The 14,314-nt window shown below is 41.5% G+C and overlaps 1 protein-coding gene across 5 annotated transcripts in view; it reads right to left on the bottom strand.

Moving 5' to 3' along the window:
* Nucleotides 1-14,314, bottom strand: part of ctnnd2a (catenin (cadherin-associated protein), delta 2a) — a 302,050-nt gene that overhangs the window by 138,528 nt on the left and 149,208 nt on the right. For all 5 annotated transcript variants that reach the window (XM_015354990.2, XM_015354991.2, XM_015354992.2 and 2 more), the window contains 2 exons: nucleotides 10,580-11,129; nucleotides 3,003-3,194 (listed from right to left, as the gene is read on the bottom strand). In XM_015354990.2, the coding sequence (XP_015210476.1) occupies nucleotides 3,003-3,194; nucleotides 10,580-11,129 (742 nt within the window). The remainder of the gene's footprint in view (nucleotides 1-3,002; nucleotides 3,195-10,579; nucleotides 11,130-14,314) is intronic.

The following is a 14,314-nucleotide window of genomic DNA, read 5'->3' on the forward strand; positions in this document are numbered from 1 at the left end:
CTCAGTGTGAAGGTGCCGCTATAAGATAAGTGGATTAGATGGGTTTCAAAGCACCTGTCTGCTCCCCACATTGACCCCTGAATCAGTCTGGGGTTCAGACCAAATAAAACATCTGTACCGGATAGAAGACAAAACACATCACACCCCACTGTGGTTTAATTGCCAAGCAAAGGCCACTCTCTCCCAATGTATGAAGATTAATTTAAGCATGTCTCTCAAAGACCACACGGATGCTTAATTTCCTGTTCCAGTGAGCACTAATGTGAACTAAATACAAAACACAGGATCCTTGAAGAATCCCAACAATCGATAGGAGAAACACTCACTATTCTTAATGGTATCTCAGCAAGACACAGAAGAAATAAACAGGCTGGGCACCTGAGCTCTGCCATGGCCTGACCTGCATCTGGAAAAGAATTCCATTGTGGGCGACTCGAGCGTGAGCCGGGAAAAGACTTCCCGGGATTTGGATATTGGGCTGGAATAACCTGTACAGATGTCCTCTGCACGGTGTGTGACCTCACAGCTGCACTTAAACCAAAAACTACCTTTGTAACCTCTACCAGACATAAAAGAAAAAAAAAACTTAACAACAAAACATTTCAAAATAAAGTAAGCAATAGATTCTGGAACTAGCCATTGACTAGGTGTTTAATATTACAGTACATTGCTGGTACTAGCACCAAAGAGTTTGATCAGATCTTTAAAGATCACCTTCACTGTCTTTAAATCTACTGACACCGTGGTCTTATATGACGCACATTAAAAGTGCTTGTCAGGTATCTGTGGGCGAATTTAATTTAATTACAACTTACACCAGCTCTAAAGATACATAGTGACCTGCCTTTCACAGCTACTCCTTTAAGTAGATTTATGGGTAAAAATCACTGATGAAGAAATACAGTTGACTGGATTCAATACAATGACAAATAATTCAGCACATCAAATTGTCCATGGGTAGGAGTCAGAAAAATGAGCTTGAATTGTCACGGTGAAAATTCAATCACAGAACCGTTTAATACGGTCTTTGTAAATACACAGCAGGAGCCAAAACAGATCAAATGTGAATCTTTCGAGGCCAGTTTTAGTCAAAAACATGTTTAGGAAAATAAGAGGCATTTTAAGTTTTAATAACATATAAGATGACATAGTTAATGTACATCCGAATGTATGAACTGCAAAAAGGAAAGGGGATTTTCTTTCTTTTCTGTATAAGTCAGCTGATCCTCCTAGTTTCTGACTAGGAAACCTGAAGGAACAATGTTACAGTCATGAGAAAAATCCAAAATGTTTCCACAAATATGTACCAAAAATGAAAAACGTGTCGCACTAGTTAAAAAACATACTAATTGTCTGTTTCATGTACAGGACACTAGGAAAGTATTAACCTTAATTAGTTATTATGGCAGAAGAATTTGATACCGTGAAAAATGAAATGGTTTTAAATAGTGTCCAGATAATGTTGAGTAAGAGCAATAAATAAAGTGTGGTGCGAGTTTGAGAGGCAGGAGCACACCAGTTAACTGTAACTGAGAGCTGGGAGATCACCAGTGCCAGACAGGGAACCCTTGAGATGACACTGACAGGGACAGAGCAGGTCACATTCCCCACGGAGGACCGGTGGCAGAGAATGACCATGGATTGGGAAATCTCAGGAAATCTGCTGGAAGAGGAGGGGCAGGAACAGAGAGGGGGGGCAGGAGGGGTGATGGGAGGGAGAAACTGGAGGCCGGGAACGGGAGAGGATGGTGGTTGAGACTCGGGGGTTTTGATTTGGATACGTGCAGCAATAGGGAGCCAGTGCAGGGAATGATTAACGGAGCAGCTTGAGAAAAGATCAGGCAAGATGCAGAGCCCTGGAGGAGTGGACAGAAAAGTTGGGTAGGGAGGCTCGCCCAGTCTTCTCAAGCAGAGTACTGGGAACTGGACTGGGAGTTGTGGAGAACAGGTCCTGACAGAGGAGAAATGTATGTGCGAATGGCGAGGGAGGGGGCAAGAGAGACGTAGAGGGTTTTGTCACAGACGGAGGAGGAGAGGGCGGCACAAGGCAAATAGGAAGGACAGAGGTTAGACTTGAGAGAATGAGAGTAAGATAATGGGACTGTATCCATCTCAATGGAAGGAAAAACAGCAAACATTTTAAATTGAGGACATGTAGACTGAAAACTGAAATTCTTAATTTTTTTGCCACATCCACTTAACCTCCAGATTTTTTGATTAATGACTTTTGCTCATCACTCTTACAAAGACTTTGAAGCACAGTGCATTTCAGAACAGAACTGTTACTTACTTAGGGAAACTGGTATCATTTATGATCACATACATCTACTTATAAACTGGTTAAATTTAACAGAAGAAAAGACTTGAGTATTTTCAGTTATAATTCGGTAAAGTCTTGCTGTGTTGGCAGGTCAGATTAATGTTTCATTCATTGAAACTCAGGAAACACATAGTATGTCTTGCAGGCACACCAAGAAACAGAGCAAGGAGACTGTCAAATGCGCATGGGCCGAGTCAAGAAGACAAGCAAACAACAACATGAATATGAAAGTGATCAGTCTCCTACACTGAGATGATTATCTCACAAAAATAAGTGGATTCATTCACAGGGTTTTCGACAACTTTGTGCCTTCATCAGTTACAGTTCATGAACTATACTGTAGCTCACACCCGCTTCTTTCAGTTAGCAGTGTTCTACAGCAGTTCACCCCATATATTGCTATCTGATGTTTTATATTATTTTTAGTAGGTACTCTCCTTTTTAAGACATTGTGAGGACGGCTATCATCAGAGTACTTTGGTATGGTCATTGATTTACTTCACACACATTCCCCAGGGGCTGCAGGATTGCAATCAAAATATGACAAAAGTGAAAATGAGGCTGGAGCATTCTTACCTTCGCTGGGCTGAGGAGAAGACATAAACCTCCAACAGCACAGGAACAAGACAGACTTTAAAAAGTGCCTGGACTGCCTTTGAGCCCAGCTGTCCCCTTGGCTTACCTGTGCTGGTCCGGTAGGTGCCAGTGTGTCCTGGCTGCAGTGGGTCTCCTTGACTTTGACTGAGACTCCTCATAGGGGGCTTTTGGTAGACCCTGTCCTCATAGATGGGGTCAATGTGGTGTTCTGGAGACTGCAGTGTCCGGAGCTCAGCGCCAAGGTGACTGTGCTGACTGCTGTAGGATCCTCTGGATCCTGCCAGAAAAAAAACACAAGGTTTTTTTAAGGAGACTTAAAACTTAAAACAAATGCATGAAGGAAGGTTTTAGGGGCACTCAAAAAAGATTCGGCATCTCTAGCTCGCTGTATGTTTGTGTACCTCACTTCTCTCATGGACATTTCTGTTCCGGAGTTCAAGTGAAAACTTTCCTAAGGATGATGCTCATAACTCACCTTGTGGAGCACGGATCAGTAATGGAGACCGGAGGTGACTTTCTGTTCTAACAAGCTCTGTCTTACCTTGACATGCTTTAAAATGCTCCACAAAACAGGACTGTGAGAGGAGGGTAAGCCTAGACAAGAGTTTTCATGTCCTTGCCTGAACCTATCACCCTCTCACAGGATGCAATCTGCATCCTGATAAACAACTGAAAAGGGAGCTTCAGAATATGTGAAAGACCTCAAGCAGATGGAGAAAATAAACCAAACAAGAGATGTAAGCAATGCTATCATGGACCTTTAGCAAAAGAATTGCTTACATTACCTGCCCTACATGTTTGGGCACTTGGAGTTACAGTAAATATAACAACAGGAGAAGGAAATAATATTTCTTCCCTCCCAGCATCCCGCTTTCTGCAAATTAGTTTTCAGTGGAATGTAATTCCCCAAATTTACAGACAATAAAAACCTGAAGTTTCAGCCCTCACTCCTCCTAATCACCTTATCAGCATCAACCAGCTGTCTGCCTCTGGTCCAAAACCAGATTTCCATTGTTGTACGGGAAGATCTTCAGGGATAAGTAAAAACTCAGTAAACCCAATAGAAACATCATTTTCTCACAAACAGGTTAAGAAATCTCATTGTTGGCGCCCCAGGACTCTGAAAAGCCTGAATCTGTCCATCAGAATTAGAGAAGAGCACTGTCTAGTGCATAAGCTCTAATCCACATCTCAAAGTGGAAGCTGAATGAAAACTTCAATAGAGGAGAAACCAAAAAATACTGCAAATTGAAACATTTATAGACAAACATCACACTGATAGCTATATATACGGCCATCCTTACGCAAACCAATTACATTTATAGAATCACCAAGTCATCTACTGTAACTCAAATAATCATCTACTGTAAAAAACACAACAGCATTGCCAAGACTAAATAGTGCACAATAGTGATTGAAGCAATCAGGATATAATATTGCAACATAATAAAATCAGTTCTGTTCATCTTAAATAAAGAACTACTAAACTCTTTTTTAAAGCACTAAACACTTTAAACAGTCTCTTACATTTTTCACAGAAACATAAACAATGAGTTATCCCTCGTCTGAACAAGGTGTTGTTATCAAAAGAAATATCATTTCAGCTGGAAAGCTTCACACTTAAAATCATTCATTTTCAGCAAACTGCTTTATCCTTTGAGGCTTGGGGCTAGGGGTGAGCCAGGGGCTAGGGGTGCGCGCACGCACGCACGCACGCACGCACGCACGCACGCACGCACGCACGCACGCACGCACGCACGCACACACTGTGCTCTTTATAGCAATAACTAAGTTATTGAGCTTTTAACCAAAACTAACATGTGTATCTGTTTATACAGTTGTGCATATTACTGCTTCGCTCTTAGTGAAAGGTCTTGCTCGACATTCCCCTTCAGAGTCCAGAGCCCTGACCACAACTCCACACGGCTTCAAAGATGCCAGCGAACCCCAAGAACATGCCTTTAGACAGCGCAAGGAAAGAGAGTGCCTTGCAAAAATAATTTTTGACCTTAGAACATTGGCCCTGCTTATCTTTATGAAGCAAAGCTGCTTCCTTTTTGTATTTTGCAGTCTTTGAAAGGAACACCTAAAGTAATAATTTGTCTTTCTTTTTTCTCGCTGACAGGATTTATTGGCTGTGCACTTGATAGAGTGAAAATTAGGGATTCATGTGAAATCCTTATTTTAACAGTTTTCAAAGCTGCTGCTGGCAATTTAGTATGAAATGGACTCTGAATCCTTGACCACTACATCGTTTTATCTCTTCAGAGGCTGTAATGGTAATTAACATCAGATAGAAAGCTGCACCAAAGCCAGAGAAACCGGAGAACAGGACTTAATCAAACTAGTGTGTAATCATTTTCCAATCTGTGTGTTAATCTCTAGGTGTTTTTTCACTCTTGACTGAGCATATATAATGCCTTTCTGATTTGAAAGTACTTTGCATAAGATGGAACCACTTGGAAGATCTGTCTTAAAATCAGCATCTTGCATTCAAATAAAATCAGAGAGTTCCAAAAAGCCAAACATTGAGAACCAGGCATCAGATAATCAAAGAACTTAAGTGAGACTCTCACACAATGAGAGATTAGTAGTCTTTCTGTGATTGAAACCCTTTACTTTCATTAGAATTTATGAGATTCAAAATAATCAGTGAAAGACTCCTTAAATGTTTATGAAAATGCCAATGAATTTGAGACATGATCATTTGAAAAACAGAATGACTGGGGCTGTCTATATTTGAGCAAATATAATTTTGACAATAAAGTACTTTCTCCAGTTTGTCACCTGAACATCAGAACGGTTAAAGGAAAGAGGTAATCATTTACGCTTAACACACATGGAGTAAAAAAGGGAGGTGCATTTAAAACAGAAAGCAGAGGCATTTTAATATTGTTAGAGTCTGGAACAAACTACCCAGCTGTGTTGACAAAGCCAACTACTTCTAGAGAAGCAAACAAGTAAGATGGGCAGAATGGCCTCTTCTCGGTTATTAATCTTTCTAATGATCTAATGATCTTAATAGACCAGAAAATCTCTCGTAGTGAAACTGTGATGCAAATGTTTCTTGAGACACTGGAAATCTGGAGTTTAATTCCATATTTATTCACGTACTGTACAGTACCCAGTAGACAACCACGACAAATGAGGATTCAGTTTGTAATGCCACATTTTTAAGAACTATTTTGATGCAGCTCCATCACCATGAAACAGAAACCTACATGTATTCCGTTAAACAATCTGTCTCTGTCTCCCCTACTGTATGTGCTAAAGATGAACCTTCGAATGCACCCACGATTTGAAAAAAGTGCAGACCCATATGCTGAGAATTGCTATGGCACATGATTCTCACAACCACAAACAACAACTCTCCCAAACAAACGGATTCTTTCTTTTTCTCGATCATCTGCAATTTAATTGACTCAAAACTTTCCTGCTTCGTGGTTTCCAAGACAACAATAACTGATGTCAGTCTCATAACTCATTTATAGGTTTATACCCCAGATGGCAAGTAGTTGCTTGACCCACATTCTTCACTAACTCTCAGGAGTGGCAAGAGGCAGTAGAACAATTATTCCCGACTCTGTTTGCTCACTGGCTGCAGGGCGGGAGCAATCACTCACTTTCTAGAGCTTGCAGTGCCAGGAAGATGTTTGTGGATCCCCCAGGTTGGTCTGTATTCTTGTGTATGTTAGAACTAAAATGTTATTAAATTTTCATGTAAGACTTAATAAGAGCTAATCTCATTAAATAAAACAAATACACAAAATCTATTTGAATAATTTAACAAACTGGACCAACAGTAAATATCCTTGTGTGAATAAGTGCAATATGTGAAGTCTTACATTCAATAACTGGTGGGACCTCCTTGAGCAGCTATAACTTCAGCTAGATGTTTCCTGTAGCCATTTATCTGTCTCTCGCAAAGGTTTTTAAGACTTTTGGCCCATTCCTCCTTACAGAACTGCTTCTTGTCTGTGACATATGAGGGTTTCCTTGCATGAACAGGTCTGAACTTCCGCTTGGCCGATCCACACGGTGACATTTCTTTAGCCATTCTGTTCTAGATTTGCTTGTACTGTATGTTTAGGATCATTAGGATCATCTTGATGCATGACCCAGTTTGAGCTTAGCTTCAGCTGATGAATGGACAGCCTGAGATGGTAACTATATATCCTTTAATGAAAAGACAGTTTGATTAAGCGAGGGTATCACAGTAAAAACTGTAATTCCCATAATTATATTGGGGGTTCTTTTTATTTCTGGCACTAAAATAACAATTATAACTAGACTACACAGAATAAATTAAAAGAAATAAGGAGTTAACAAAAGGTTCAGTAGTCAGAATATGTCATTTCAAAGTACAGCACAAGGAAACCTGGTATAATTCGAGTTTCAGAATAGTCCTTGATGTGTATAACACAGAGAAACAAGAAACAAGAGGTGGATCTTCAGTACTAAGGAAGGTATTGGTACCAAGCGACTTGTTTCCTTTGCCTGGTTCTTAAAAAATGAGCCTCAGCTGTCAACACTTAGCTTGTTTCTTAACCTATTGTGGTTGTAGGTTAAGAAAGAAACTAAAATTGCACAGCCTATTGCATTCTGGTTTAGGAAAGACCTGAATCTTCTGGATTTGCCGCTGAAGTAGGTTTTAGAGGTCAGAAGTTCTGAGAGCTTGAAAGAAAAATACGGCTGCACAGAAGGAGTTAGACTTTATATTTGCTGGTTTTGGAAGTAATGAAAGACTTTTTAACATTGTGCTGCACTCTGTGTATACCAGAAGAACGTTTGTGTGGCTTGTTTTCCCGTAGTAGATAACATTATGAAATTGAAAGATCTTGGCCAGTAGTGACCCCCTATACTGTCACAAATGACAAATCAACTGACTGAACAACCAATCATCAATGCCAGGAAAGCAAAAAGCACAATACTGCATTTACACCTGAAAGGCCTTAAGCTCATTATGCAAGCTAAACATTTTAAGGATGTGAAGGGCCTATGGATTGTCATACTATACCTGTCTCTGTGCAATATGTTAGTTTGTAGACATGAGCAAAGCAAGTTACACTTACAGTAAGTTCCATACAGAGCAATTCCTTCTGAGAAAATAATTAATCAGGTCGCTGCAATGCACAGAAAACTGAATAAACAAAATCTCTTTAAAATACAAAAACACCATTTTACCCAAAACCTTTTGTTTACCCAGTGGGGAATACATTTTTTTCAGAAATACAGGAGCTTTTACAGTACTGTATATTCAAAACTGAAACAATACTGAACAGACTAATCCTTTACATTACTAACCCTATGAAAGCCTGCTAATGAAACTTCATATAGGTCTGTGAAACCCTGAGTATGTCTTCAAATACTCTCATCCTTACATCCGCCCAGACCCACAAAGGCCTTCTCTAAAGAAGAGGCAGTGTTAGAACTGAGTCTAGCTCATTGGAAACAAGGCCAGCCTGTGCCTTTTATTTTAATCACACTGACATTGGAGGCCAGCCAATGTTTCAGGTTGGCTTCTGCTGGCTTTACAGTGTTTAGTTTTCAGCCTCCTATAGTACGGCAGCAATGCTCTAAACTAAATCAAGTGACAGGTGATAGGGCAGAAAATCAATAATGCCACGCACACTCTCAGAATATCAATTTTCTAGGTTTTCAGATAATGAACTCCGGAGTAACAGCAAATTGCCAAAACGCAGAGGATAAACTCATGAGCTCAAAATGGTGGAACAGTATCAATTCCTTTTTAAGCTGGCAAAGGAGACTGTCTGACTGACTGTTTCGAAACTTTACCCTGAGCTCGCACTGCAATGTATTTGCACAAATGTCAGTCCCCTGGGCATTTGTCCCCATTTTCTGACATATTTAACAAAGCCGGTCAGGCCTGATTGTGCATTAGTTAGACCTGCAACAGACCAAAGCTGGTTTAAGAACACAGAATCTTCTCAAAACACACCTGTATTCATCACAACCTTGAGCCACAGTGACTTACTCTCAGGAAAAGCACTGAAGTGACAAATATGCTTAAAAACATAGTGCTTTATTTATAAGGCTTTCAGATGTTTACTCAAGACTGAAGGCTAGAACAATGGGAAACAGGTGTCCCAAGATACAGAAACAAAAAACATGAAAACCAAGGGCAATACTTTAAGAAACACAAATTTAGAATATTTTCCCCTTAGCCTTTTCACAGCACAGCCTTTGTGTGTGTACTGAACCCTTTGTTATAATCTTGTTAGGGGTTTGTACTCACCCACTGTACCCAGGCAGACACATATATTTTAGAGTGTACAATAATTTTGGTGTTCATGCCCTGAGGTTGTTGCTTCACTTTAATAAAAAAATGATACTCCTTAGAGCTGAAGCTGATATGTTATTTACTTGGCAAAGGAAACTGGCACTGTTGTGAGCAACAATCACACAATACTGCATTTAAAAAACAGCTATAGAAATTTTTTCAGGCAAAATGTAAACCATAACCTTCTCTGTTTTATTTTTCCCATAAAATAAGTGGTCTTCTGGAGACCAGTGAAACTAAAGCCTCCATTTCTTTGATTTGTCTGCATGCAGACAAAGTATAGAGCCTGTGAAGCCTTGGTATTTTTTCCTTCTGTGACAGAGCTCCTGCCACCCCTGCTGTGAGAACTGTGTTTGATTATAATGGGCAACACAGACTGTCCACAACCCCAAAATCCATCTACTGTATAGTTAACCAACAACACATGGAGAAGAAGAACAGATCATCCCTAAAGGAGTGCTATCAGATTCTTCACACAACAGCTCTTAGCTCTCAGCTAGATTGTTGGTTTCACAGTCAGCTTCAAATGTCAGAAGTATCCAAGAAACCAACTCAACAAGGGTCAAACCAGGCAACCGAACAAAAATCTGTTGAACAAGACAAACACTACAGTACGTACCTGAACAAAACTGTTTGGTTAAGTTAAACAACATTAACAGCAGGAATGGTGTTACAAATATAATGCGTTAAGTCTGTTACAAGACTTGCAAGATCACATTTTCTGAGCCAGCAATTTGCAAAACACAAATGTGAAAAAATAACAAATAAGCCAGTTTGAACCATCAATAAGAACATTTCTTCAATAGCTGGCAGATCCGCCCCCAAAACTCCATTGAGACCAAGAGATTCACGGCCTAACATGGGCATAAATCACAACACAGCTGAGGCAATAAAATCACAGGGCAGACATGGCAAAGAAGGGTCTTTAAATCCAGAGCTGAACAGCCATGGGTTTGTCACAGCAAATGCACCACTCTGGGCCCTGACTGGCCCAGAATGCAGTGTGGGAAAGCAGGCAGAAACATTTGAGTTCAGTAGTATATCCCGCATAAAGCTTTTATGCTTTAAAAGAAGAACAACTACTATTTGTTTCCATATACTGAATGGGTATATATAGGATAGTATATATACACCCATATACCTCAGTACATTAGATAATTCATATTTGAAATTGATGTACAGTACTGTACATACAGTATAAGACTCTTAAACTCAGCAATATCTTTAAGGTTCGCTGCAGTGTCCTACAGTAGAGAATGCTGTTGCTGAACATACAGAAACACAGCTAGTAGACTGAGATGAGCAGCAGATGCCTGCTGGACCCGCGGCGAGCGCACGGCGCCGGGCCGGCCGGTGCTTACCTGCGAGGCTGCCGGGTCTCTGCAGGGTGGCTGCGCCGTACAGGTCATGCGAGTGCTTGTACTGGTCGGAGGCATGCACCAGCCGCTTGGTGGGGGACAGCGTGGCGTAGCTGCCCACGGCAGAGCTGATCTGGTGCAGGGGGGAGGAGGGCAGGCCCCCCTGGGCGTTGGGCGGCGAGGCGACACGCAGCGGGGAGGAGGCCAGGCCCGAGGAGGACACCACGATGTTGATGGGCGAGCTGGTGCTGTAGGACTTGGCCAGCCGGCTGGGGGACTGCTTGGGGGAGGACACCCTCTGCGTGGTGGCGTAGCCTGAGGTCTCCGAGGCCGAGCCCACGCGCTGCAGCTTGCTGGGCGAGCCGCCCTGCTGCATGGACAGGGGCGAGCTGACGCGCTGCGCGGGCAGGGTGGAGCTGGAGTAGTACAGCGCGGGCGGGTGCTGGGGGTCGGGCAGGTGGAAGGCGCTGGCGTGGCTGGGCGCGAAGGACTCGCGGGGCGGGGGCTGCGAGGACTCGCCCGCTGCCAGCTGGGCGGCGCGGTTCGACGTCACCTGGGAGGAGACAGGGAGCATTTACAATATCGGACGGAAACACCTCACCTTTCAATGACACTCGCACACGTTTCTTTCACTGGTCACTTTTACAAAAGCCCTACAGAATCCGCAAAACCACGGGTCCACGTGTACCCTGACGGCACAGTTTTGGAAAACCGATGTTTCTCCCCTTCACTCAGTGCGAGGCAGGGAAGTGACTGATTGACCAACCACACCGGCGTGCTGGTCCAACAGGCAGAGAGCCTGGGAGCCTGCTAGACTCATCAGAGGACGAGCAGGGCCAGCCTGCCACAGGACCTCTAGCAACACTTCGAAATAAAAACAGAAAGAGTAGTGTGTCACCCTGAAGGTGCGCGACTCCAGCCCTCCAGGAAAGACTGCGGTGTTGTGCTATTTTAATCACACCACCACAGACTGGGAACATTTCAAACATGAAGTGATTACAAAAAGGAGTGTACTTTCTAAATGAATTTTGTTTTGGTAATTGATGAAATTGCTATTGGCTTAAAGGAGAATCATACTTATATATGTCTCAATTCATTGTAATCCATTATATTACTGCAGCCAGAAAATAGAGCCTGTTCCCTGAAATTGTTACACACAATTCAATGCATTGTTAGTGACACATAAGTATTTCTTTTTAAAGCAGTGCTCCAGGCGAATTGAATATAGGACAGCACATGCATTGAATCCTTATGGAAAACAACACCTTTAGGTGTCTCAAATACTTGGTTGGCAGTACAGAAAATGTGTATGTGATCTGCATTTTGTTTTTCAAGGATTTAAAGAAGTTTTCAAACATTTTTTTTCTAGCATAAGTGCAGAAAGTGCAAATGTTGTTTGTTCACAATCATTTGGAACAAACCAATTTACAAAGCAAATTCCAAGACTAACACCTCGAAGACCTACAGTATTGCATACAAAACATATATCTAATCAGAGGTCATATCTTATGACTACAAAACAGCAAACATCTCTGGCATTTACTCCAATAAAGGAAAAGCCACACTAAAATAGTTTGTTTTAAACAAATGTCCCACTTCTTGAGCTTATTTTATTATGTTTATTAAGCTTTAGCATATCTGAACATCCAGTGATGTTGTTTGTGCTATTCCAAACAGCTTCATTATGATTATGTATTTTGTAGGCATACAAAAAGTCACAGCGCAGCTCAGTGAAGTTGTGAAATTAGTTGAATTCATGGACAGGCCCTTTCCTGACAAACGTATCTTCTTCTGCCCCAAACGTGATCCTTCTGGAGATCCTTTTTATGATGCACGCTCAGCCCTGGCCAACATTATGTGTTACCATAAATGTCAAGAGAGACCCAAAACGTATATCCTACCACACAATATCAAAAGACAGCTGAACAGGTCCGCCTGCCTGAATTCTACAATTTGACTGCTTACATTTTTTTTTCAGAAAAGCTCATGCCATATACACTCAATTCCCTACAACATTTTTATACAAACAATATATAATATAATACAATAGATCTATGCCAAAAAAGAAACCAAGAAACCACAGTTTCTTATGGAATTCTACAGTTTGTACTAAAGGCTTCCTGGGTAAGTGAGGTCGACTCCTGAGCCTGGAGGCACATCAGCCCACAGATCATCCTGGTGTTTGTCTTGTTAAGGGGACGGACAGGATGTGACTCTCCTCCAGATGGGGTGTGGATCCACGCAGAGCTCTTACTCACTTTCATAGCTGGGTGGACTGGAGCAAAGGAGGGACAGCCCTGACTGTCATAAACTGCCAAACTGGGACCCAAACAACCACCTGGTACTGGTGGTGTAACACTGCAATACTCTTTGCTGGGCAAAAGATTAAAATATGATTTATACATGTATTCATATAATGAGTCACCTGCAGTGGACTCTAAATGGATACCCTATTCAGGCTAAAGACATTGAAATTCCTTTGGGTTATGTCATTATAAGCAGACTGTTATACTGTGAATATACAGTATATATTCAGTTTCCAATGTATTCTATTAACCTATGACTGACTACCCTGGTCTCCTCAAGATATATTCAGAAGAATCACCTTGACAGCCAAACACCATTATGCCACCTAATTTGGCACTGCCTTGCACAAAATCTTTGCGTGATTGAGAAGCACAAAGCCAAGGCTTTTGTTATTTTTGCTGAACCGCTGAGAAAAAAAAAAGATTCTCCTTTATTGTTAATCCCATCTATCTCAAATCAGACCCCCTGCAGAGGGAAGTGAATGAACCGTGAAGCACTCAGGACCCTGAACAGCCCCACCAGCGCAGAGATGAACAACACGAGCGAGACAAGATGAACAAGGAGAGGGAGGTTGCACACAGACAGGAGCATGGCAAATACAAAATAACCTGGCTGGTGCCTCTTATGGAAGCTGTTCCAATTTTCATAAACTCAAGGGTCATTGTGCAAAGACAGCGCAGTGATCTACAAGCATGTCTCGCTGTGAAGTTGAGAGACTTCTCTTACATAAGCATACATAATGAACCACAACTAGCTTAGTGATTTTCAGTGAACACTTAACCCATTATAACTTAGATATAATTATTAACTAACATCAGTTTGGAAAATGATGCAGTGCATACTGTAGTATTTGATACCTTTTTGTGGGAAATAAGCAGAGAGCTGAGTGTGGGAGGTGGTTTTTATTTTCAGGCCGTTTATTAAAAATAAGAAGGCAGGTTTGCAATTTATATATCTAAGATCCCAGGTTCAGTAGATCATCCGTGGCTGCTAATCGGTGAAAATGAATGTCTTCACATAAGAGCTCCCACAGAGAGATTTATCAGTGCAGCCTCCTGATCAGCCTCCAGAAACAGAGTAGGCTTTAGGAACAAGTTTCTCAGAGGGCCCGTTTAATGAAATCTATCCGACCAAAGCACTGATCACTTTCTTCATCAAATTCCTTCCTCCCAGTTGTAACAGAAATCAAGGGAGCTCTGCCTCATCTCTCACACTTATTTAGAAGAAGCCTTTAACTACTTAAATTCACATTCACAGAGGGTTTTCAGAAAGCTTTGACAGAGGTAAAATTAAGGAATGAAACACATCCAATCACACAATGAAGCACTTGAGCACCAAATCCTTTCCAAGTTAATTAGAAGTCCCTTGAAGTGATGAAGACAGTTTCCTTTGTAATAAGGCACTCTCCTCTCCCTTTATCTCCTTTTACTA

This window comes from Lepisosteus oculatus, chromosome 6 (genome assembly GCF_040954835.1).
Source record: "Lepisosteus oculatus isolate fLepOcu1 chromosome 6, fLepOcu1.hap2, whole genome shotgun sequence".
Taxonomy (NCBI): domain Eukaryota; kingdom Metazoa; phylum Chordata; class Actinopteri; order Semionotiformes; family Lepisosteidae; genus Lepisosteus; species Lepisosteus oculatus.